This window comes from Falco peregrinus, chromosome 2, assembly GCF_023634155.1.
Source record: "Falco peregrinus isolate bFalPer1 chromosome 2, bFalPer1.pri, whole genome shotgun sequence".
NCBI classification, from domain to species: domain Eukaryota; kingdom Metazoa; phylum Chordata; class Aves; order Falconiformes; family Falconidae; genus Falco; species Falco peregrinus.
Window position 1 is genome coordinate 24,501,272 of NC_073722.1, and position 25,438 is coordinate 24,526,709.

Genomic DNA, 25,438 nt, shown 5'->3' on the forward strand with positions numbered 1-25,438 from the left:
GCGGGCCGCGGCGCGCAGCCCCGGCAGCCCCGCAGGCTCCTCCTCCGGGCTCCCCGCCCCGGGGCCCCGTGACGCCGAGCGGCGGCCACACGGCCGGGGAGGGGATGGGACGGGATGGGAGCGGGCGAGGGGACGGCCGAGCGCTGCGGGCGGCTTTAAATGCGGGCCGGGGCGGGCGCCGCCAGCACAGCCGCTCCGCCTCGCCGCTCGGGCCTGCCGCGGGCGCTGCGCTCCCGGCGCCCACCGCCGCCCTCAGCCCGGGCCCCGCGGGCGGCCGTCGGCCCCGCACCGACAGCCCGGCGGCGGGCAGCCGTGCCGCCATGCCCCGCGCCGCGCGCTGAAGCCGCCCCCCCGCCGCCGCCCGCTCCCCGCGGCCGCCCCGCCCGCCGCCAAGCTGGAGGAGCGCCGCAAGCCCGAGCCCCGGAGGTGAGCGGGCACTGGCGGGGGGGGGGGGGGCTGGGGGGGCCGCGCACCTGCCCGGCCGCGGGGGGGCTGCCCGCTCCGCACCGCACCGCTCCGCACCGCTCCGCACCGCTCCGCACCGCTCCGCACCGCCGCAGGGCACCGGGGGCTCTCCGCGCCGCGGGGGTCTGGGGGCTTTCCTGGCACCGGCGTCTCTCCCCGCCGCGGGGGGTACCGGGGGGTCTCTCCCTGCCGCGGGGCGCCGGGAGCTTCCCCGGCACCGGGGTCTCTCCCTGGCTCTCCGCCTTCCTGCCGGTTTTGCCCCGCCGGCCGCGCTCCGGCGTTCCCGCTTGGTGCCAACTTTAACGGTGCCGAAAAACTTTCCTTGGATGGTTCGAGTCCGATGCTCGGTAGCCACCGGCGGCAGCCGGTTCCTGGGAAATCCTGTTTCCTCCCGAGTCCCTTCACGTTCTGCCCGGTACCGGCCGTACGGGATATTCCCTCGCCCGGACCAGCTCCGTGCCGCGGGCGAGTTGCCCGCCGGGCACCGCGGCTGGCTGGAGTGGGGCACGGACACCAGCCTTCAAGCAGCCTTTTGTCCCTACCTCGCGCTGGCTTGGTTTTCTGCCTGACGAAATGAATTTTGAGGGATTTCTCCTTTGGTAGCAGCGCATCCCCTCCGCGCGCTCGGGAGAGCCGGTGGCCTCGCGTGCGCCCGCAGCCCCGCGGCGTGGGCACGGTGCCATGGGCCATCGTCCCGCAGAGCTGCCCCCCTAAGTAGGGTGAGGTGTGTAAATCGCCACAAAGTTTGGGCCCTGGGTCCCATCCCAAGAGCAGCAGCTCCGATGGAGAACGCTCTGCAGACTGGGGATACTTGCTTTTTTTTGGTTTTGTTTTTTTTGTTTTGTTTTGGGGAGGTGCGGTTTACTGTGCATCGAGCGCGACTTTGAGCTCAGGCTGCTAGCTGCTGGGTGCCTTTGTCGTTCTGGTTATTCCTGAAACGTACGTATTTTCCATTAAAAAAAAATAAAATTTGGCTAGCTGGTCTTAAGGTACGCAGAGTCGCGTATTGTGTGTGGGAATAGAATTTTCTACTTAGGAATTGCTGATGTGATAGTCTGCGGGAATATGCCTGGTTCTTCTTTTGGTTGATAACCAAAAGGAAATTGTCTGTGTGTTAAGAGCAGGGTACAGAGACACTCCTGCCCCCCCAACCAACCCCCCAGCCCTGTAAGGCTCCCAAACCCCGGGCGACCCTTTCACAACAACTTTTAATTTTGTCATAATACTTTCCCATCATATGCAGAGTGATTAATTGGGTTGTTTTCTCCCGCAAGTATGCGTGCTCCTGCTCACATGCTGGCGTGTGTGTGAACTTGTTGGTGTGTGCCCCCCCGTCCTGCCCGCTGCAGAGCGCCGAAGCCAGCGCTGAAAGCCCTTTCCTGGTGACTCCTGTCATGCCAGGAGGTCACAGTGTTCAGTTTTGCAAGGCTTTATTTCAGCCACTGGTTTTATTTCTCAGTAACTTCACCTGCCTGAGTGCCAGTGTGATCTGAAGGGCCACCGCTGGGACAATCTCCAGCAATGCTTTTTCTGTGATTACTCCCCCCCCCCCCTCCCCCCATTAGATGCAAATGTGAAATAAGCCTATATTTTTAAGTTTTAAAAAAAACCACGCCAAACATCACGGGAAGGATTTGCTTGTAACTCATCCCTTACTTCTGCCGAGTGTGAACTTCATGGGTGTAAAAGCGGTGGCTGGGCTTGAAGGAAGAGGCTACTGTGAGCTGCGTTTCCAAGACTTTTAAGGGGCTGGCAACTGTGGAGGAGTGGCCGATAACCTGGGAGGAACTGGCAGCGTGGTGTGTTGCTGCTGTCCAGAGTTGAAAGTGGGGTGAGAAGGAATTACGGGCTCATTTTTTTCTTTTTATTCTTTTTTTTTCCCCCGAGGGGAGGAGGGATGAAGTTGTCATTGTGTGCACAGGGCATTCCTAGCAAGTTTAACACCCTGTAGACATCCATTCAGCTCCCAGTGAGGTCTGCAGCTCGTAACTGTGAAGATTTTTCCTTTAAGCTTCCATGTTAGGATTTGAAATCTTGAAACTTTTCTGCAGTCAGAAAACACCTTTGTGTACCGGCGTTGTATCGTGGCATTCCTTGCAGTGGGTTTGTGAAAGGAGGTTTGTGGAGGAGCTTTCAAAACGTGCTTTCACAGTCCTGCAGTGGGTGTAGGGCAAATGCTTCGTTTACTGATGTCTTATGCTGATAAGAAAAGGTTGAATTCGTCCACAAAATGCAGTTCAGAGAAAATCGTCCTTGTGAGAAGGGAAAATCCGTAACTCCTTTTGTTTTCTCATCTCCCTACTTATCAGAGAGGGCGCCTTGCTCACGTACACGAGAGTTCTTCCAGCAGCAATGCAGAAGCCGTTTGTGTTTCTGTCTGAAGGATTTTTAACTGCACTGCCACCTTGAAGACCCATAGTAAATAACAAGCTGGAAGGTGTTTTGGGCAAGGTTGTGAATGAAAATTGCTGTGCGAGAGAGCAAAGAGGAAAACTAGGTTTATTTTTTCTGCCAATAAGTCTGCAAACAGCTGTTTCCAGGTTGCAGTTCTTAAAAGTTGGAGATTCTGTCCCGCCGGAGAGAAGCGGTTGCAAAGGCAAGGTGTTGCCTTGGCTGAGCAAAGATACACGGGGTGGAATAGCTGCTGCGGGAGGGTGGATGTGTGAAAACACTTATTCCCCTGGGTACAGAAAGGGATGCTACTATGTGCCTACGTGCTCGTTTGTTAGCATGGATTTGGTAGCCTTTGGATTTTTATTTTTTCATTTTAAAAATTTGATGACGCTGTTATACGTGTCACTCTCAAAAATAGCAGAGCTTTTACTGGTTTGCCCTCGGATTCCTTCTTCTGGGTTGGGAGCACCAGAGGACTTAAGGATGCCTTGTTGCGAACAGCGTTGGCAGTGTTCTGACTCTGGTGCTGTGGCATTGGGTTGTTTCCTCTGTGGTGCTGGTAAAAATGACTTCACTGCCTTAGTGAGATAGCATCCTTGTCAGGCGCCAGCGACCTGCCTTTCATACACTTTGTGCATTAGGTTTAGAATTTGAACTCTTGCTTTGAGCAAATTAAAAGCATTCTGATAACTACCGTTAGGTTTTCTCGTTCGAAGTCAATTAGCTGCTTCCAGCTTCAAATGCATTTAGAAGGCTCAAAAGGGAGTGCTCTTTCAAAAGCCAGTAATAGCAGTTTACAGTTAATATTGATAAAGGAGCACGTCTGTGTCATCGTGCTACTTGGGGTGGAAGGAAAGCTTCTCTTTTGTGCTCCCTCTAAAGAACAGAACTTAAATGGGGAGGCAGAGGTCTCACTCTGAACTATCTTTCACTGTGTGTCTTGAAATGAAAATTCAGCAGTAAAATTACCAAGGGTGCAGCGGAGCCCTGCAGCCGTTCAAAGCAATGCTTCTGCCCCCCTGCCCTTGCACTTGGAGTTGCCATAGCATCTCCTTTCTACCCGAGTTTGCTCAGGATTGTGTGCAGTTTTGAGGCAGGAATGCTTTTTATTGCTGTTGGACAACGTTGAAGACAATGACGGCACCCAAACAGCCTGTGGCATAACTAAAAAGCTACAGAACTTTAAAAATAATCAGTTAAATCTTGCCGTAGCCTGCCGGGGTGCTTGCTCTCAGGTAAACCTCTGCCATCGTCCCTCTAGACCTTACCGAATTGTGGCTTCCTGGAGTCGCCATAGTCTTTCAGGTAAAAACTTGCACGGAGAATGAGCTCAAAGATGCTGTGATGTGGAGTTAACTGTTAAGCTGTGGAAATGAGTGTGTGATATTCGTTATGATGAGATATCCCCTATGGAATAATGCACTTAGTGCGGGACTGCGTGCTAGCTGTGCGGGCTGTCCCTTGTGCCAGGTGTTTCTAAACGGAGTGGCTGCATCATGTCCTGCCGAGCCGGGATGCCCCACGGTGTCGTTTGTCCTCTTGTTTTTCAGTTGCCTAATTATATTAATTGAAGAGGTAGAAGTGTCTTTGAATTACTCTCCTGCAATTACTGGTTTTTCACATAAGGAACTTCTGAAGTTGCCACAGGGGCTGTCAGTGGGAACAATGCGCGTGAATTTTATGGGAGGAATAGCAGAAAAATGAGAGAAACCTACATCTTGGTCCTTGGCATTGTTTGGTTTGGAATTGTGGCTTTCTGTCCAAATTTACAGCCGTGAAAATAAAAGGGGAGCAGGACTCATAGCATACGATGGTCAGCTGTGATCCGTGCTGCTTGGGTATGACCAATCCTTCCGAGCACATCAGAGCACATTGCAAATGGCCCTATTTTTAACAGATTTTTCTCACCAGAAAAATCAGGAGAGATGATTTGACATCACCAAAATCGGAATCCTTGTAATTTGCAGCTCAAATGAATTTTCAACATCCAAATTCCAGGAATGGGTGCTGTTAGTGCTAATTCTGCTGCAAAAGTAAAACGAAGATTGAAGGAGCATTTTTATTTTTAAATGTGTGTGTATATAATATATATATGTGTGTGTGTGTGTAGAGAGAGGGGATGTGGCTAATCTATGTATTTACTACTGCTAAGGAGACCCTAAAAGGAGGGGAGGAATCTTCCAAGTCACAGCGTTTCGAACCTGAGCTTTATTATATAACTGCATTTATAGGGGACCAGGGTCATTCTGTTCTGCAACTATATAGTGCCTGCTTGCTAAATACTGTGTATTAAATCTGACTCAAAATAAGCCTTAATTTTCCTTCCGTAAGCACTGATCAGTTTTTCAAGACTCACTTTAAGATGCAGGATGTACGGAACTATTTGCTGGTGGGAACTGTTTGAAATACTTCTTTTAAGACTGAGGACTACTAAAGTCACTTTATTCTGTTATTAATGATAATTATAACAAGTGCTTCGTTCAATTCTAATGTTACCGTAATAAATGAAAATATTTAAAAATATTCTGAAATGCAAAATGTTGGCTTGATGAAAGCTATAATTTTCTTTGCCTTCTAAACAAATTATTCCTGCAAAGTAAGGTCCGTGGTGACTATTTTGGCTGAGTTTCAGAGGAGAAAAGCTTGGATCCAGCCAGAGACTATGAAACAAATTGCATTTCTGTATAAATTGGAGCAGGTTTGCCTATGTTGCTCCTTTTTAGACCCATTTCAAGGACTGCTTTTTCAGCTTACTCAGTTATTATTTTCATTTCCTTTAGCTACGTATTTCTTTGCTACAGTTTTTTGGTTTTTTGTTGTTTTTTTTTTTTATGAGGGTGGTTTTGAACTTTGGGTTTTTGATCTGTTTGAGTGTTCCTACTGCTAAATCTGGAACTCGGATGTTTCCATCATCTGCCTGGCTATGGACACAAAATAATTGTGGGTAGAAAACTGGGCTTAGAGCTGTGGGGGCAGTGGTGGGAATGGTACCTCTTTTGATAATCTCTGCAAGGTGGCTGCTGCTGCTCTGTGGAACTGATGAAACAGCCCCAAATGTTATGGGATTGTTCCCTGGTGGAGATTTAATTGTGTTACAGATTTTTGGCTTTTCACTTAAAGTTCATTCCTGTGGTATAGTCTTATCTTTTTCTGCTACTGTTTTCTGAGCAAAACACGCAGACTTTTTGATTTTGATGACTCTGCAGATGTGTAGCCTTAAGTCAAAGACAGCGACTGGAGTCATGCATGTCAAGTAATTATCTTGGACAAAACATGGCAAGTTTTAATGATTTTTTACGGTAGGTGTGGAGCCAGAACTTGCCTATCTTTTTCACTCGTGTGTGCAGCTTGAAGATTATTTTTGCCTTAAGACTTTTTTTCAAGTTTTTACTTCACCGCTTGGAGGTTTACTGATCTGGGTCTCTAATTTCAACTCTTAACCTTGAACAGAAGATTGCAAGAGAGAGCTGCTTTTCTTGTACCTGTGACTATGTAACACTTCAGCCCTTATTCATAAGCATAAAGGTCTTTCTCCAAGGTTGCGAAGTATGAGAAGACCCTGTGTTTAGAATGAGATTGGGAAACAGTTGCTCAGTAACTCAAGGAAAAGTAGCGTTTGAGGGTATTAAACCTGCTTTACTGCGCTGGCATGGGATGGAAGCGTGTTTCTCTTACAGGAACTGCGTGTGTGTGTTTAGGTGTCACCGTTGGCAAATTTGGTGTCATGAAACGGATTTTACCCAAAATCTTGTGAAATTTCAATAGTCTGATATCACTTCCATGCCTGACAGTTTGTGCATTCAGCAGGCAAACAGCACAGCTAAAGAACAGCAGCTTGGTTCAACAGACCAGCCTGTGTGTCCTTCTAGGCAGAAACAATAACGGCAATGAGAAAATAGATGGGTACTTTGTTCTCTTATGTCCCCAACGAAGCTTCGTTCCAAAGCCTTAATGGCACAATACAGCCTGTACTGCCCTGGGGGTAGTTCCACGTAAATTGTTTTAACATCTCATGATCTGTTCGGCTGGGTTTGTGAGTAATAACGAGGTGTGGAGGAGCGTCGTCCCGGGCACAGTGTGAACGTGGTCTACGGCAGCGGTGCTGGCTGCCTTTGTAACGCTGCTGAGGGGTAAGCTCACGAAAGGCACGGAGGTGGATGGGGTTTCAGCGTAGTCAGCGTCTGTATCGCTGCATAGGGAAAGCTTGGGAAGCTGGAACCATGCTGCCGGGGTGCAACAGCGTGGCTGACATTGCCGCTGATGGTACAGCAGGCTCCAATTCTGGCATCTTTCATGGAATCATCGAATCGTTTAGGTTGGAGAAGACCTTTAAGATCATCGAGTCCAACCTTTCTTATGGTTCATGGAACTTTTGTTTCCATGGGGCTGTTGCTTTAATCCCACAAAGCACTTCAGCACAGGTGACTTCTGGCCTTGGAGCAATTCAACTGGTTGATTTTTAAGGCTGAGCTGAAACGCTGTGCTGGGTTGGGTCCTGCATGGTATGAATGGGAGAAACGTGTGGTGAGATAGGATGGTGAGCGGAGAGAAGGGATCGAACGGGGCTGAAGGGATGTAGGAACAAAGTCTAGGTTGCAACCGTAAGCTGCTTGCAGGGTGGGGTTGGAAATCAATGGAAGACTAGTGCAAAGTCTTCAGTGTCTCTTTGATAGGGACTTGCAGGGTGCTGTTGGAGAGAAACTGCAGAATAGAATATTTGTTTAGAAAAGCAACAGAGTATTTCAGTGGGAAGGGACCTCCAGCAATCGCCTAGTCCAGCTGCCTAGATTGTGTTTTCAGTCAGAGTTCACCTGCAGCCCTGTCAGATGACATTGCTAATTTAGTTGAAAAAACACATCTTGAACAGACAGGTGGTGTTAGCAGAGTTTTAACTTTAAACGCTTCCCATTGCAGAGTGAGTTTGTGTCTCCAGTGTATTACTGACACATACATCACCAAAACGTGCTTGGAAAGCAAAGATTATTCTCACTTAGGAGCGAGTACTGCTACAGGAATGCGAGATATGCAGAGATTTTCCCATAATTGTGTAAATGATTCTCGCTCAGGATAAAATAACATTTGACATTTTCTACCCTTTTGTGAACGGTGAGCGATCGGTTTATCTATCGAAAAGCCGCAGCTGGGTTTTAGAAGGAAAGGCAGTCTGTCTCCCACAGCGTACGCCTTCCGTGCTGGACCAGTTTTGAGAATGCCTTCTGTGGCATGGTGTATGTTTTACTTAACCGTGCCTGGGGAAGTGGATTTGGACACCTTACTAGGGTAAATTGGAGTCCTGAATATGTCGGGACATGTCGGACAAAAGAAGTGTTTCGGTTAGCTTAGTAGAGAAGGTATGTGCCTCGTCAGTTTGGAGCAGGCTTCCTTTGATTAATGCATTAATCTGCCTGATGCTTTGCTCTGCTTAATGTAGATAGATTGCGTAACTGTAAAAAGAACTAAAATAAAGTTTTGTGAAACCTTTAAGCTGAAAATAGATCAGTTGAAAAAGATAGAGTGCTCTTCTAAGTGGAGTGTTATACGGATGAAAAGATAAGAACTGTTGGAAGAAAATTTAGCTAAGCTTTGAATGTAAAATGAAGGCTGAGTACCCGGCAGAGTTCAATGGATGGCTTGTGTCACTGGGATGCGTGACTGTGACAGTCCGAGGGGGCTGTGGGGGGAAGGAGGGATCTGCATGGCACTGAGCTCTCTTTGGGGGTGGCAGAGTCACTGGTGTGCTTGAAGCACGGGTCTCGCAAGTAGGCTTCGATGTACAGAGCCCGACGGCTCGAAGCCCCGCAATGCACGCTAGGAGTGTCACTGCGTGGCGCCTGCTGAGACTGGCCGCCCGTTCCTGCTGCTGCGCCGGAGAGCGCTGGCCTGTGTGCGGGACCTCACTGGTGTCTGGCAGTGAGGATGAAAAGTTGGGTCTGCTGGGCTTTGTGGTAGGCCCTGAATTTTCCACCTTCTCCGAAGCTAAGCCTGGGAGCCTGCTAGTGTGGAAAGAATGCGAGCAAGTCTGGGCTTGAGCGCAGGCTTGGGTCCATGCTTCGCTGACAATGCAGGCAAGCCCAGGCACCCTTCCTTGACTATTGTGGGCACTGAACTACAACCATGATGCTCTGACTACTCGGTTTCATGCCTTATTCCTACTTGCAGTATAAGCTAAAGGAGCAGGCATGTAACTGTGATCATCACACTCTGGGTTTAATCCATGACGGACACTCTGGACCTGTGAGTAAATCAGTGAAGGAGTAGGAGTTGCTGCAAAAGAAAAAAACCTCCATATTTCCTAAGTTTTGTTTGGATCACCCAACATCCTCCCTTTGCCAAAATTGCAATGTATAATTTTTGTTGAAAGAGAATACACTGCAAAACAACTCTGTGGAAACCCCGACTGTATCTTAGAGTGTCAGAATCCTCTCCAGACAGTGAATAAAAGGAGATCGTGTCTCCAGCTTTTAAAATAATTACTCAAATTAAAGATCAAGCTAGAAGAGCCCAGAGCCAATGCAGTTCACTGAACCTTAGGTATAGAACTTAATTTATTAAAAAGCATTGCAAAAACAACTTAAGCTCATCATGCTCAAAATATATCTCCTGGCAAGTAACCTGAATGTCCTCTGAGCCTTCGGTGGTGGAGAACAGCGGGAGTGCATAGAGATTTCTGTGAACTCTACAAATTTCTGTAATTACTTTTCTACAAATGGAGCCACCTTTCTTGAGCCTGTTTCTGCCTTTTTAATTCTAAATGATGAATAAGACACCTTTGCATTAAGTATTCCTGGTACAAGCATTTCCTGGGTTACAAACAGCTTAGTATTTTCCCGTGGAGGCTTGAAAGTAACTCAGTGAAGGTACCTAGCATTTTTCATGAAGAGGTTGGTACGCTTCTGGATATGACCCTTAATTTGAAATTCTCGGTAATGTCTACGAAGTCTTGAACTATGGTATCAGACTGACTTTTCTGGCTCTGTTCCTGGACCAGTCATTCCACTTAGCAATAAAAAAATGCCAGATAGCGGGTGCAGATAACGGGATTTAATATTACCGTAGACTATTTTCCTTTTACCTTTAAACAGCTGTGTTGCAATTAGGTGCTGGGCATAAAGCTGTTCTTTGTTAGCAGGTGTCTCCAAGAAATTTGCGATTACATGAAGATTTTACAAGCTGGGTTTGGTGGTAAGTGGTTATACCCTCTAATTAAGAAAGTGCCTGCGGCTGATGACTGGGACACTGGTGACTCGGCCAGAGTCACCGAGGAGTATCTTGTATCTCTTTTGCTGACCGAGGCCCTTATCACCAAAAGGACAAAAGGCAGCTTTGTATCCACGCTGTTGAAAATGAGCTGGAGTTGGCCACTGTTGTGCTCTCTGCTGGAATGGAGGCTTCTGGTTAAAGATGACTGGTGAAATTTGCAGGCAAGTACAGCACCCAAGAATACTGCTTGGAAGGATTTCAGTTGAGTCGGGGATGAATCGGGACAGCTACGGAGAGGCTAGGTGATGCCACTTTGGGTAGGTTGTGCTCAGTGGGTGCTGGTCACGCGTGCTGCCTTGCATTGTTCTCTCCATCCCCAGGCACACTGGCTTGCTTGGTGGCTGCACCCCATACACCAAACTGCAGAAATGCTTTTCATCTTCTATTTATTTAAAAAAATAAAAAAGATCAGTAGGTCAGTAAAACATTTCCTTGGCCCTGCCGGCTTACAAGGGAGTGTAAAATTGCTTTATCCTGCTGTGCTTTATGAGTATACATTAGCAAAGCAAACAACTGTTTCGAGCCAGTTTTTAGAAGTTGTTTTTCTGAGGTTTCTTCCCAAGGAATGGCTGCCTGCAGTTTTTTAGGCAGATGCACATGAGAAAGAGGATGAAAGCAGGCAGCGGGTGATCAACATGAGCAAGGAAGCTTGGTCTGGTATGCTGGTGTGTCAGGTCTTGGCATACAGTTCCTGGCCCGTTACCTTCATAACTTGACTGTCATGGGCACCAGGCATCATTCTCCTGCTTTACTTAACAGCAACCCACACGTTGTTCTGTTGCGGGCTGCGTATCACGCAGAGCGTGTTAACGTCAGCTGTGGCTCTTGAAGATGCTCTTGAGCGTTGAGTTCATAAGGCAGAAGGAGGAACTCTTAGAGAGTTCAGGAAGGCAAGGAAAGAGAATGAGGGAGCTATAAAATATTTTTAAAATATATCTAGCTCGTGTTAAAATGCCACGGCTTGAAACCTTCACTGATAGAGGGCTGAGTTGCACAGGAAGCTGGGAAATCTCTCCTTTCTGAAGAGAGCATTCTAGGGATGTCGGGGCGGTTGGTGTTTGGGGAGTAGTGCTTTGTTGTGCTACTGAAGCAAGGAGGAGCCAGCTGCTGATGCAGTGAGAGGAATTCATTCCAGTGACAAACTTGCTCGAGTGGCTGGAGAAGTGCTGCAGGAGTCTAACATGAGTAGCCTTCCTTTGGTAAAGGAAAATGCAAGCGATCTTAATTTTTTAGGCTGTTTCTATCTGGAAGAATGGATTTTTATTTTTTTTATTTTATTTTATTTTTTAATATATTTTTTTATCCCCCTAAGTCTGCTCCTGGAGTGGATGACATTTTTCAGACATTGTTCTGTAAGAAACACCTACACTGAGATTCCATTTCTTCTCTTGCAGAAATCTGCTTGGTCTTCTGGACAAGCTTGTTAGTCTTTACACTAATGTTTAGGTTTCTTTGGAGGACCCAGGACCTCCTGCCAGCGGTGCTGCTTGTCAGCATCGCTGTGCCCCTACCAGTTTTTTCCCCTCAAGTTGTTCTTCCATGGCTGTGGGTCACTGGAAAGGAGTTTATAAGAAGTAGGTACGAACACTTTCTGCCAAGAAACTACTTCTCAGCGCTTGGGTTATTATTTTGTTCTCAGTCTGGTTTTAGGCTGATATGAGGAAGTCTATTTTGGGCTGCCCTTAAATGGATGTCATCTAGAGGACAGTCTTGTTAAAACTTGGGAGTTGCCTGCTCAGCAGTTCAACGATGTGCTCTTGGCTGTGGTTGGAGGATACAGTAAATCCAGCTTTAGGGCACTTAGAACCAAATTAAGAACATGACTCTCCCATGAAGCGAAATGCCAATCCAGTAGCAAACTCATTTTGCTGGTAAAGTGAGTGTGGTGATTCTAAATGGATCGACTTTATGCGGGATCATGCATTGTCTGCTTCTACCGCTCTGCTTTTATGCTGCATCATGCTCCTCCCGTTGAAGTTGACGTTCTAGTGGCAAAGGAACCCCTATCGCTTTGTCCGCTGACTAACGCAGCAAAACGGCAATCATGTGCCTCTGCCTGCTCTGGGCCAAAGTGTTATTAACAGCTAATTGATAGTCTGCAGGTCCAAGTTTAAAGATCACGGGCTTGGTCTGCTCTTTGCTGGCACCACGCTTGGAAGTCAAGGTGGCAAGTAGGTCACTGCAATGCATTGCCCTCGTTGCTTGATCGGCTGAGCGCGTGGAAGGGCAGGGGGCAGCTGAAGGTGGTGCTTTGCTCCGTATGCCAGTGACCCGCTCCCTCTTACTGAAAAGTGTGGAGAAATCTCCTTTTGCTTTCACTGCAGGTGCTGTCGGGGGAGTGACTGGGTGGACCAGCTCTTTTGTGAGGCTGGTGGCTGTGGCAGTGAGGTTCCTCCAGCCTGTCTTTTACCCCAGTGCTCATTGGTGCTCCGTGGCAGCTATATTTTTGATAAGATTGGCAACACCACATACAAACCTGCCCTTCTGATATCATGACATGAAGTTTGGAGTAGCAGAAAAATCTCCCTGCGTGTGGGTGTAAGCCCGGTTAGTGATAGCTGGGGTTCAAACATATGTGATTTTGTCCCAGCAACCTCATCATACGAAGGTGCAATAGCCTGCTCTCCTTGAATAGAATTGTGAGCCTGCTGTGACCGTGCAGAAAGGAATCGCCACTTGCAGTCCTGTTTCTGCTGAATGATCGTCCTGGGTGTCATTAGTAAGGCACCAGCATCCCTTGGGTCCTGGGGCTTGTGCAGATACCATCAGTATTTTGCTCAGCACTTGGCATTCTTCAGAGACAGAATGACTCCCTGGCCTCACGGTGCTGTGGGCTGGGACTTTCTCTTCTGTTGTTCTGGCCAGCTTAAATTGGTGGAAGTGATGAAATTCTTCTTGATTTCAGTTTATTTGCAGGTGGCTTTAATGTAACTTGGTTTTGCATTTTTCTCCCCTCCTTTCTGGAAGTATTATTTCTTCATCTTGAGTCTGCACTGGTTTGTGTGTTTGTGGGTTTTTTTGTTGTTGGGTTTTGGGTTGTTTTTTTCCCCCTCCCAGTGCAGCTGGTGGAGGCAAAAAGGGCATTTCGGTAGGAATTTGGCTGTTTGCATTTCTAGCTATCAGGTCTGCATTAGTTTTGATTGACTATTATTAAATTAGCATTTTATGTGTGCAGTGGGACTGATGCCAGTGGCCTTCTTCAGAAGAGCTTGTGTTGCATAAAGTCTTCCTGGACAAGCTGTTGTCACTTAGGTGGGGATGAGGTTAGCTTGGAGTGCTTAAGTCTCTGAAAGCCTGCTGGTTATCTTGCTAGTTTAATGTTTTTGGAGAAGTTGTCTTTCCTCCGCCTGGATTATGTGTGGATGCTGATGCCTGGGCTGGGCGACTTTGTCTCTTCTGTCTTTGTTTTACAGCTGCGTGCTCTGGTCACGCTCCTTTTGACGTAATCTCAAATGGTATCACATCCTTTCTTACTTTTTAGTAACTTGTCTAACTTGTAGAAATTACATAATTTTACAGGGACTTTCATCTAGTACCAGCTAAAGTTTGCAGGGATTGATTTCATTATTTTTTTTCCCCTCCTCCTTTTTCTCCATGTGCCCCCTTGCCAAAGCCTCTACTATTTGGAAATCAAGTCAAACCCTTGACATACTCGTGATTCTCGGTCATGCACTTTCTCTGTGTCTCAATCCCACCATAGCTGCATGAGGATGCTGATGACAAGTAGGCTTTGAGAAGTTCCTGCTCATGTGACGCTGCTCGGTTGTGCCACATGGACTGCGTTACGAGGTTGAGTGTTGAAGCAGATTATTGAAATTATCCATGTTAAAAATATCCTTTATGCTGGATTATGTTTTTGCAACCAGCATATCGTGCAACCGCTTATCACTTGAGAACACTGAGATTGGATCAGAAATGCTGTGACTGCACTCTGTGAAGTGCTGAAAGTGCATTAGCTCCCTTGGCTGCTTCAGATATGTCCAAAACGTTTTATACAACCAGGCTTTCTGCCTCTGCCAGTGGAGCTTGGTGCTGCATCGGGTATTGCCTGTCCTCCTCGCAGAAAGCATACAGCCAGCATACGGTCTGTGCTGCACGCTTGGCTGGGACCCAGCCTGACTCGGGCCAGATAACTAACGTCGGTGGTCCACAGCTTTATGATGCTTTTAGAACAACTTCAGCACCTCAGAGATGCTTGGGGAGGTGATGGGGAGGAAAACGTGCAGCTTGGAGTTGCGCATTTGAAAGTAGGAAGCCTGAAGGAAGGGAAAAGTTCCAAACTGTAATTACAGAAGTGAAATTAAGATGCGAGCTGGTCTCACATGTTTTGTGTTAAGGAGGGGGGAGCGTATTCTGTGTGCTGGTGGTTATTGCTAAGGAGAAGAGACTTTCCCCCAAGAAGGTCACAGGGGAGGACGAGTGCAGGAGCTGTTTGCGGGGAAGTCAGGATTGAGAGTGCTGGATTGTTTTCCCTGGGGAAAACCAGATCTGGGTTAATGGTGGCACTGGGTGTGCTGCCCCACCCCACATTGTACACACTGCCTGCTCTTTTGCTGAGTGGGAAATGGACTTAAACCGAGGAACTCCCATTTCAGATAACCTTTTTCTTTTAAAAGGCAGCCTGGCAAGGCTGAGACACCTACTTAAACATCCTTGTTTGTGGGTCGGAAACTCCGTGTCAGGTCCCAGCTACCTGTGCCTTGGGTCGTGAGGCTCTTGTGCAGGCAATGTTCAGCTGGAGAGATTTCCCACAGTTGCTGTTTCTTTGTCTGGGTTTATCTATCTGTGTATGTTTTTATATAGGTGTTTATGTATAGGGGTGTGTGTCTGTGTGTGTATATATATATACACACACAGATCCCCTGTCTATCATGTACTTCTGAAGTCTTGCACCCGTTTTGAAGCTGTGCGCTGAGCCAATGCAAAATACATGCTTGTAGCATTGCAGGCAGCTCGTGCCCCGTGCTACCTAGCCTTATGACACAATACACTTAGGCACAGATTTCTCCAAAAGAGCTCTTACACGAGGTTTAACAAAGAGCAACTGCTTTATCAGACAGGATTGTTTTTGAATAGACACGGGTTTAGTTGAAGAGCACATGAAAATGCTCTCATAAACCACTCCTCTGGAGCAAGTTTCATCTAAGGTTTGTTGAGCCTCAAGTCATGCGCTAAATTATGAATATCTGTTGTACGCTGCCTAATTTTCTTTAAGTGGGGCAAATGTATGCTGTATGGCTTGCAGTCATCTTTTCATCGTAGCCTTCTCATTTAGTCTGCTCCTGAAACGTACGCTCTCCTCCTGCTGCTTTCCTATTTTTTCACTGCTCCTAAGAATCTGCTGAACCCACCCCCCCCACCCCCCCACCCCTTTCTTTTTTCCAGGCAAACGTTTTGAAGCAGGTGGGTGGGGGATTTTAGGAACTTTTTTGTGCCAAAACTGAACTCTGTTCTTTTTTCCATTAGCATGCTAAACTAAAAAAAAAACCAACAAAAAATAGAGGGATAGCCAGTTGGATGTGTGAAGCACGGTCAAGTAAGATGTTGCCTATAAGGCATAAAACTGACAAAAATGGTGCAGGACATGACATTGTCACGGTATTAAATGGAAAAAAAAAATCAGGTCCTGCGGGCTGTCTTGAAATAACAATTTTTGGGAAAAATCCACTACTGCGTGTGGGTTTGAAACCTGACACCGTTCTGCCTCTAGAGAAAACTTTTTTTATGATTTTTATTTCATGCTTCGCAGAAAATTAAGCTACAAAAACGTCTGGTTTGTGTTAGCCTCAAACAGATATATTCATAATACTTGCATTCCGGAATCACTTCTTCCCCTTGGTTGGCCCATCTCATAAAGCTTCTACGTACGTGCAGTCTTGAATCCCTTCCAGAGTGTCTCTGTACCCTTTCCTGGCTCTCCTGACATTAAATCTGGCAGGTGTGGTGGAAGCTGTCAGGAGCCAGGTGCTTGGCTGGAAGAGGTTCACCTTGTCCTGCTGAAGCAAGGGATGCCACGATTTTCAGATTAAGCTGGAGTGAGATTTGGACTTCTCCTTGCTGGTATGTCTCCAGTTAGGGCTCCACGCTTTCCTTTAAGAGAAGGAAATTAAAACAAACAGGCAGCTGACTTAATCGGTTTTTATAGAGCTGTGTCATTTTATGGTAAGCAATCTAAACATAATAAAACAATGGCTTCAACTGCTACACCTACCCTGGGGTCAAGTGCCAATATCCCCCTTGTATTTCCCTGTGTTTTGATAATGTTACTTTATTGTTTGTGCGGAAGAAAGCTTCAATTTCATCTACTCCCCATAATTTTTCCTCATAGTTATTTCATGTTTGGAATGGATCCAAGTTGAAGAGTTCTTCTGAAGTTGTCAGAGAATTTAAAGTGAAATCCAAATGATGTAACTAACTTTGTCAAAATAAATTCAGATAATTCTTATCTTGGTTTCGGGAAGGTGCTTTTCTAGGCTTCACCTGTGAGTTGAGATAAACCTTTAGAGGTCTTGACGTTCCAGTCAGTAGGAGTCTGGAAAACAAGATTTAGTCGAGAACTGAGGCTTGTATCTAATGGGACCTAATTTCAATCCCTGAGAACAGCTCTGGAGAGTGGAAACATTTCACCTACAGTGAGATGACTTAATCGGGAATCTGTTAAAACCCAAACCCAATAAAAGTCCCTCCTCCCATACCCCCCGGTTTTCAAAAATATTTTGTTAGTACTAAACCCACCGTTAGTAATGTACATAGCGTGGCATAGTATGACTGAACGAACGGGCAGCGTTTTCCGTGGTGAAATCTGTGTCATGGAGACATTTGAGCAAATAACCTGGATCGAGGAGGTTTGTGTTCTGTTCTGATTTGGTTTGTGGTTTCCCCTGGGTCTTCATAACCTGCTGACAGGAGCACAGCCTTGCTTGTCGGGGGTACTATTTGAATCGAATGGATGGTCAGCAGCATAGAGGCAAGTAGCTGCTTACAGCAAGCACCATCTGGAGCGCTGATGGGGGGCAGCCCCGCAGAAATGAGGCTTCTGGAGGACAAAGAAGCACTGGGAGAATGTGCCTATTGAAATGACGTGTTCTCAAGAACATAGTGAGCATAAGGGTGGTTAAGAAAAAAAAAAAAAAAAAAAGGTGAGGTAGCAGGAAATGTGGAGCAGGCTTGCAGCCGTGCGCAGAGCGTGCTGCTGGGTGCAGGGGGGTGCTGTCTGCGCAGCTGTGCCGTGGCACGGGAGCAGGGCTTGCCTGGCCGGGATCTTGCCCGCCGTGCAAAAGCGTGCAGGCTGTGCCAGCGGCTTGTTCCCTGTGCGTGCCGTAGTGTCCCACCTAGGTGGCTTCCATGAAAGGGCCTCGAGGGAAGGGAAGATGGGAAGCGTAGCCTCAGTGATGTACGTGGGCTGTTGAGGGGCATCTTTCCCCTGCCTTTTGCTCATCCCTTCTCCAAAGCCCCTTCAACAAAAGTGCGCTTCAGTGTTGGGTGATGAAAGGCTGGTGGCACTGCCATGCTTGAGAGGCACGAGCCACCAACAGAGTGAACCTCTGAGTTTTCACATGCTTGTTGATGAGTATTCCAGACGGTGCAGTTGCTTGTAAGTGGGTAGTAAGATGATAAACTTGCAAGGACTTGCAAGACTTTCTTACTTTTTGCCTCCTCCTTGTTTTGCTGCAGTATGGGCAATTAGTTGGCAACTGTGTCGCACGTGTTGTGGTCTGGCATGTCCTGGTGGTTCATTGGAACCAGAAAATAAGAGTCGGTACTGCGAAAAGGAAAAGCACAGCCCAAAACAAATGAGCAGTCGACGCTCTGTCAAGGTTGTATGTCTTCCAGCCTTTTCCTACACGTCCTGCATCATCAGAAAAAAAAGAGGTGCTTCAGCACCTTGCTTGCATTTACAGATTGTGGTCTTGTAGCATTTGTGGTTGTCTCAGGATTCTGTACAGGAGATGATTGACGCTGCCCTGGAGAGAGGAAAAGGCATTCTCCACGTGGCCGAGAAGTCTGCAGGAGGGGGAAGAGCCGAGCTGAGTCCCTCTGCATCTGCTCTACTCGATTGCGTTTGCCAAGCAGTCATCTCGGGTATTAGTTCCCTGTTGATTATTGAGAATTATTTTGGAAGGAGCTGGTTTTATGTTTGGATTTAAAAATATTACAGCACAAGTTCTTTCTGCAGAAAGCAGAGGCTTCTGTCCTCTGCTGCTCCTGGTGAGTACAGCCTTTTGCTGAGAAAGCATGTAAATAAATGCTGTTTTAGAGCTGACAGGGGAAGATGCGTCCGAGATAAATTTGGCAATGCGTTCCAAAAGTGCATCAAGCAGACCGTGCTGAGTGTAGTCAGAAGCTCGTTTTCCTGTGTGGTAGAGCCCATATGCAAGTACATGAGAAAAACACAACGCATCTAGCCCCTAAAAAGGAATCGGTCATTTTAGATCTGTTTATTCAAGCATTTGCTTACGGGCTGTGAGAGCATCAATTTGGACCAAGTCTCCTTCCTGATTTCCTGTTTACTTGGCCACTAGCATCAGGGTATCAGAATGCTTCACAGGTTGCAGAGAAAAGAAATGAAGTTCTTGCCTTCCCTCTGCAGCCTGTTGACAGAAGAAGCCTATTCAGCATATTGACTTGTCGTCTTTGGGATTCAGGCACGCATCTGCACCCTGGTGGCATCCAGCTTGGGGTGGCTTGGTGAAGACACCAGTTCGCACTGGCAGGGAAGCCTGTGGTGGCTCTTTCGTCAACTTGGGTCCAGCCCCTGTGCATGCTGTCTGGGTGAGCCTCTGGGTCTACCGATAGTTGTGGTGTTCCATCGGTTGTTGAAGATTGAGTGATACTGCTTGTCACAAGTGGTGGTGGTGGTGGTGGAAGGATGTGTCTCAGTCCTGTGGAGAGCTCTGAATGCCAGCTGGGCTGTGATGAGCAGGCCCCTTATACCTTGTGGGGAGCAGAGTGGAGTGGATCTGTGGTTGGACCCATGGCTGTTCTTGCAAGCCACGCCACGTTGGTTTTGGCGAGTTCTAGTCACGATTAACAGCAGCAAAACCAGAGCTGATGGGTACGTGCGTGGGAGTTGCCCAGAGTTTGTTCCTAGCAGCACAGGGAGGAATGGCAGAGGTAGTGATAGAACAAGGGGGATTGGTTTTAAACTGAAAGAGGGTAGATTTAGATTAGATATTAGGAAGAAATTCTTCACCGTGAGGGTGGCGAGGCGCTGGCCCAGGCTGCCCAGAGCAGCTGTGGATGCCCCATCCCTGGCAGTGCTCAAGGCCAGGCTGGACGGGGCTGGGAGCAGCCTGGGCTGGGGGGAGGTGTCCCTGCCTGTGGCAGGGGGGTGGGAACTGGAGGTTCTTTGAGGTCCCTTCCAGCCCAAACCATTCTGTGGTTCTAGGTACAGGAGCCCTTTGTGTAGTGGGTGTTGGCGTGGCCAAACAGATCAAGCTGTCGGAGGCAGCTGTCTGTTCTGCTGGGAGCTGTAGAGTCTCCGCTGCTGGAAACGATGAAAACTAAGCCTCAAAGAGGAGAGCTGACATGCGGGCCGGACAGTTTCCTCCTTTTGTGTCTAGGAGGTGAATGGTGAGGGGGAGTGGGGTGTGGGTGGGTTCGGATGTAATCCTTGTGGGTTTGAGGGACCTGCCAAACGGCTTAGCCAGCGACGCCTGGTGCGCTGGTTACTTGGCTTTGTCTCTCTTTCCCACCCAGCATCCCCATCCCTTGCACTCCTGCTCCACTTGACAGTAGCATTTTTCTGAAGCAAAAAAAATCTTGACAGGTAATTGATGCTGGGCTCTGAGAAGCAGGTGAGGTTGATTCTGCACGCTGGGGAAGATCTTGTTTCACTTGCCTTTCCCATGAAAACTGACGGCTTTCACCCGCCTGCCTGCAAGAGCCGTGGCGCAGGCGCGGCAGCACTGGCACGCTTCACTGCGCGGGTTTGACGTGACACCTGCGAGAGCCCCCGCTGCTGGGGCTGCTGCCTGGGCTGGCTGGCATCACAGCGCTGCGACCCGGTGGCCCCAAGCCTCTCCTCCCTGAAGCTGTTGACACACTCTGTGCCCTAGCTTATTGCAAGAGGGGTTGCTCTGTAAATGTGACTTTCACATGGGCTCTGCGTTATGCTATCCATTTTGGTCATGGAGCTGGCACAGAGTATTTTTTTTTTTCTCCTCCCTCTTTTTTTAATTTTTTTTCCCTTTTTTTTTTTTCCAGTCCAGAGTTTGCCGGAGTTTCTTCCTGATTGCAAAAGACGTTTGAAATGGGCAGAATCGTAAAAGCTTATCAGCAAGTAATAGCTCCGGTTTCTTGCTCCCCAGCTGTGTTACGCATTTATCCGCTCGCCCCAGTTGCATCCCCACACGGCGGCTTGCATTGCCACATCACCCCTTCTGCTTGATTTATACCAAATGCTAATTCCCCTCTTCTCCTGTCGAGGAGGTGTGGGTGTTGGTGGCTGTCAGGGGAGGCCCTGGGGCGGGGTGGGTGGGTGTGTGTGGCCGGGGGTGGCAGCACCCCAATTCCCGGTGCTGCTTGCAGTGAGTGGGACAGGCACTTGCAGCAGGGCTCAGCCTCCGGACGGGACAGCTGAGGTGACTAGTGCTGCTGCAGACCACCACTTTGGAGATGTGTGGCAAGTGTTCGCTGCTGTAATGAGCATGAAAGATTTATTAAAAAATGTAAAAATTATATTAAACCCTATAATTAATAAAATTACATAAAATATCAAACATTTAAATATACAACCCTACAATTTATTAAATTATATTAAATATTAAAATTAAACATGAAATATCAAACCCTATAATTTATAAAATTATATAAAACTGGAGACTCTCAGATCAGCGTAAGCAAGAGGAAGGAGACAAGGAGTTTTATTTTTTTTTTGGTGTGTTTTGTTTTGAGCCCCAGCGCTTCCCTTCAGAACCCTTCAGAGGCAGGTTTGCCCTGCTGGCGCTCAATGCTCCAGTACGCTCTTGCCTCAGAAGTGAGAGGCAAACATCCTCACCCCTGTCTCGGGCTGTGCTCGGCTCCCTGGAGAACAGAGGAGCATCTTGTTTTCTGCTTTTCGCCATTTGATTTCCTTCATTGTGCCCATTTTATACCAACTTTTCTCTGCGTTAGGAGGTCTGGGATCCCTCTTAGTATGAAATCCTGTTCTTCGGGAGTACCCTGGCAGAGTGTTTCTGTGAGCTGGTCTGCAAACTGGGGTTGAGCTGTGCTCTGGGTCAGGTGGGCTGTGCGTGGCTCCGGTTAGAACCCTGTAGGAACAGCGGCGTTTCTCAAAATGTTCGGTCCGATCTAGTTATCAACCCAGAGAAGACATCTGCTGAAGCAGCTTGTGTTTTTTCGCCAGAGTATATTCTGTCAGAGTACGTGACTTGATCAGATCTAGATGCTGAAAATAGAAACCAAATATTTTTAAATTAATTTTTCGGGTTTGTTTCCAAAAACCTTGCAGTAGCAGTAATGAGTATGGGGATCTAGGTAAAAAGTGTCTGAATGTCCTGTGCTTTTTACCTTACTACGAGGAGCTGGTAAACCAGACTTAAACCAAAGCGTGAAAATGTCTGTTCAGAGGCCCTAAAAATTTTCCACCCTTTATTTATCCAGTGTGTCCATCTTCCCCACGGGATGGTGAAATACCTTTCCTTGCTGCAGTGTGTCACTGATAAGACTCTTGCCAGTTTTCCCCTGAAGACCCAAGTGAAGATTGTCTTGTTTTTTCAGGTGATACATGGTTGGTTGGTTAGTTTTTAATTTTTGCAATTCCCTTTTACGTGTTACTTGAAAAATTCCAGGGGGCTGAAATATTTCCCCCGTGCAAATTCATAAAGGATGTTTTCTTGCTGGATGTTGGCCTGAAGAAAGCCTGCAGTAATCTGAGAAGGGCAGAAAAGACCAAGTCAAGGGAGGTGGCGCTTGGGAGTCTAATCACTAAACTCCTGCGGATTAAGAAACGGGGCACCATGCCAAGGCAACCCAGGCTCTATTCCTGGCCCTTTAAACCCCCCCCAGCTCCTTTGGATCCGCTCTACGTGTGTTTCAGGGAATGCATCAGGCTTGCAATATGTCCAAAGCAGTTTTCCAACCCTCTGCAGCTAGAAAGCGCAGCTGTTAAATGTGGTAGATGGATCCAAGGGAGGAAAAATACCTTTTTTTGGGGGAGTAGGTGGGTGGGAAGCACGGGGTCTGTTCCTGCTGCCCTTGGTGAGGGGCTGCCTGGGATGCTCAGCAGCAAGCAGGGCAGGGCGACGCTGGGAGGATGCGCTGCTGTGGTGGGGAATTGGAGCAGACATCATAACCAAGTGGACGGCACCTGGTGAATTTTCAGCACTATATTCCTTGCAGGCAGTGGAAATTGCGTCCTTCCTTGCCCTATTTTTCCCCTCTCCCCTGTACCCACAACCGCTATGAGACTTGCTTTTCTGATGCTGCCAAAGATGGAGGCTGGTGTATGAGCGGGGCTGTGGGATGCGTGGGTGCGCTTGTGTGCATGGGCGTATGCCGGGGAGCCCGAGTGTGCTGGTGCTCAGGGGATGGAGGCAACTGCTGGGGCAGGTTGCGTGTGAAACTGTAAGAATGGACTTTACAGAGCAATAAAGGGTGTGTGGTTTGTGTTTTGGTCTGGAAATCCAGTACCATCTGTTCCAGATGTTTTCAGCTGTGTTTATAGCAAGTAGCTACTGTGCTGCTTTGGGGAAGGAGGGCAGAGAAAATAAAAAAATATTGGGGTGTGCCTACACAACCGTTGCAAACAGGCAAGAGCGTCCGTGAAATAGGTTCCCTTTTATTGCTTTAGGAAAAAAAAGTATAGGTAGTCTTGAATAACGTAATGAAGAGCTGAGACTTGTGGGGAAGGCTTCTGCCTGTGTGCTCAAGCGGGGCTCTGTGCGCCGGGCTGGCGAGAAGCGCCTCCTGCCCCTTCGTGCGGGGCAGCACCCGCTCGCAAAACGGGGCCTTTCTCAAGTCAGGGAAACGTCATCTTCAATTCCTTCCGGCAGTCAGCACGGGCAGGAGCAGTCTGCGTGGAGGGGCGCTGGGCCTCATCCCAAATGCCTCCATTGGACCTAAACTGAGGAGCGGTGCTGATGGTCGCTCCTGGGTACGGTGCTGTGCTGTTGGCTGCCATCTGATAATCCCAATGAAAAATGCATATCGCCGCATGCTTAGTTGGTGGGTTTGAATCTGACCTGTTCTGCTTTGTTCTTTTTTTATCTGTGACATCCCTGAGACTCATTGATGAGAGCAGAGCTGTGGTCTGAGAGCCCAGGATGGGGCCAGTGGTGCGTCAGTGAAGGGCTTGAGGTGGAGAGAAACTTGGCAAAGATGGGAGAGAGGCTGCCGTGCTACTGCTTGCAGAACACCGGCACTCTGGTACTTTCTTTTGCGGCTGAATTTTTATTTTGTTGTTGTTCTTCAGGTAGGTGTTGACACATGAGGTAAATATCCTAAGACATTCTGATTTCTCAGCGCCCATCCGTTCAGGTTCCATGCTTTTCTGAATCTGAACGTGCCCTTAAAAAGTGTTTGCTACTACTGCACTGGGAGGATCTTGTGGGATGGCAAGTGGAAGCAGGATGGATGCGAAGAAATTTTGAAGGCTTTGTCTCCTTCTGTACCTAGGTTGTCCCTATTCCATCTAGAGAATAAAAGGAAGAGGTGTTGGGGTTTGATGGTTACCTGCATATGCCTGTTTCTTGCCATTGGTAGGGAAACAGCTTGCCAGCAAGGTCTCCGGTTGTATTAAGACAGAAAGCTGTCCAGCAGCAAGCAGCAAATGTGTGCTTAGACTTTAAGCCTCTAAGGAGATTATTTAATATCGCTAGATTTTAATTTTTGGGGGGTTATTTTATCTTTTTAATTTATTTTCTTATCAAAAGCGAGTTTGCAGATGAACCCTTGGGAAGGGTGCAGGGTCTTATTTTGTGGGTGAAATAAAGCAGCACGAGTTCTGGGCAGCGCCACTTTTATGGCAGAAGTGTAGGATGAGTCGTCTCTTCTGCACGGGGAAGCAGAGAAGAGGTGGAAGGAAGCAGGGAGGAGAAGGCAGGTAACGACTAAACCCCGTCCCCAGAGGGATGAATGAATGGGTGACACACATAAATGACTGCTGTGACGGTCTGACTTGCTGTAGCTCGGTCTCGGGATAATCCTCGTATGTCGGATTTCTGTAAGGCCAACATGTGACACGAAGCTTGTCTCCCAACAGACAAGTGTGCTTTGCTGGTATTAAGCGGCTGGCTGAAGCCTGCTCTCCCGCTGTGCACTCGAACGCGTGTGTGTGTGTCTGTGTGTAGTACGCGTGCTTGCTCGTGTACGTGGTTCTGCAGTCGCAGTCTTTTAGAAGGACTTTAAAAGGAAACTGGAATTCCACAAACTCTTGGCTATTGCATAGACAGTCCCAAACTTGCATGTGTGTCTATACGGCCTTTTTAGCAAAAAGGAAAAAGGAGGAGGGGAGGAGAGGAGAAAAAAAAAAAAGAAACAAGAAACAGGAAAAAAAAAACCCCAAAGATTTCTAGCTGGGATTACCTTTCTCACACCTGGCACCAGTGATGTCATCTCAAGGTTAGAATTCAAGCTACATGAGGCCAGCTTAAACCAAACGCCGTTTGAAAGGAGCTCTATGAAGGAACAGCAGGCACTGGAAGGAGAACAGGAGTGCCCACAGGAACATGAACAGCAGCTTGCAAGTTAACCTGCCCAGGACCTGGGCTGGTTCAAGTAGCTCACTCCAGGAGAAGTCTGAGCATTCCTTTTTTCTTTTCTATTACTATAGGATGGAGGACGAGGCGGTACTGGATAGAGGGGCTTCCTTCCTTAAGCATGTATGTGACGAAGAAGAAGTGGAAGGTAAGAGACCTTGGACTGCTGGGGCGAAAGGGTGCCTTCACAGTTTGTGTTTGTGTTTAAGCTTGGCATGGCACAGTCGGATATCAGAGAAGAAGGACGCCTTTGTTTTGCTGAGTGATTAACCCTAAAATTGACCGAAACACTGGTAAGCTTGATGGGGGTGAAACAGGCTTTTTAAAGAAACCCTCTTTTTCAGTTCAGGAGTGGATGTTACGGGCTGCGGGCACACGTTTCCACTCCCCGCAAAGTCCTGTTTGCTGTGTCTTGCATAGTGGCTTTGAAATATCAGAGCTGTTTGGTTTGCTGTCCTTCGTGAATATAGTTTTGGCAATGCAGGCATATCACCACCATGCTTGGAAGTGCTGGAATACGGTGGCAGGCATCGCAGGTGGAGGAGCGCACTGGAAAAAACAGCAGAATTTGCACCAAGTGTCGGGGTGGACATCAGGCAGCAAGTAAATGTTTGCTTGGG

The 25,438-nt window shown here is 47.8% G+C and overlaps 1 protein-coding gene across 10 annotated transcripts in view; it reads left to right on the plus strand.

Moving 5' to 3' along the window:
- The window catches only part of SLC4A4 (solute carrier family 4 member 4), a 236,799-nt gene that overhangs the window by 48,617 nt on the left and 162,744 nt on the right, over window positions 1-25,438 (plus strand). For 5 of the 10 annotated variants that reach the window (XM_055797666.1, XM_055797673.1, XM_055797667.1 and 2 more), the window contains exon 1: window positions 24,346-24,966. In XM_055797666.1, coding sequence (XP_055653641.1) covers window positions 24,789-24,966 — 178 coding nt within the window. In that variant the 5' untranslated portion in view covers window positions 24,346-24,788. Of the gene's footprint in view, window positions 1-114; window positions 427-24,344; window positions 24,967-25,438 lie in introns of those variants that run through there. The other 5 variants (XM_055797669.1, XM_055797671.1, XM_055797663.1 and 2 more) reach the window with 3 other exon arrangements.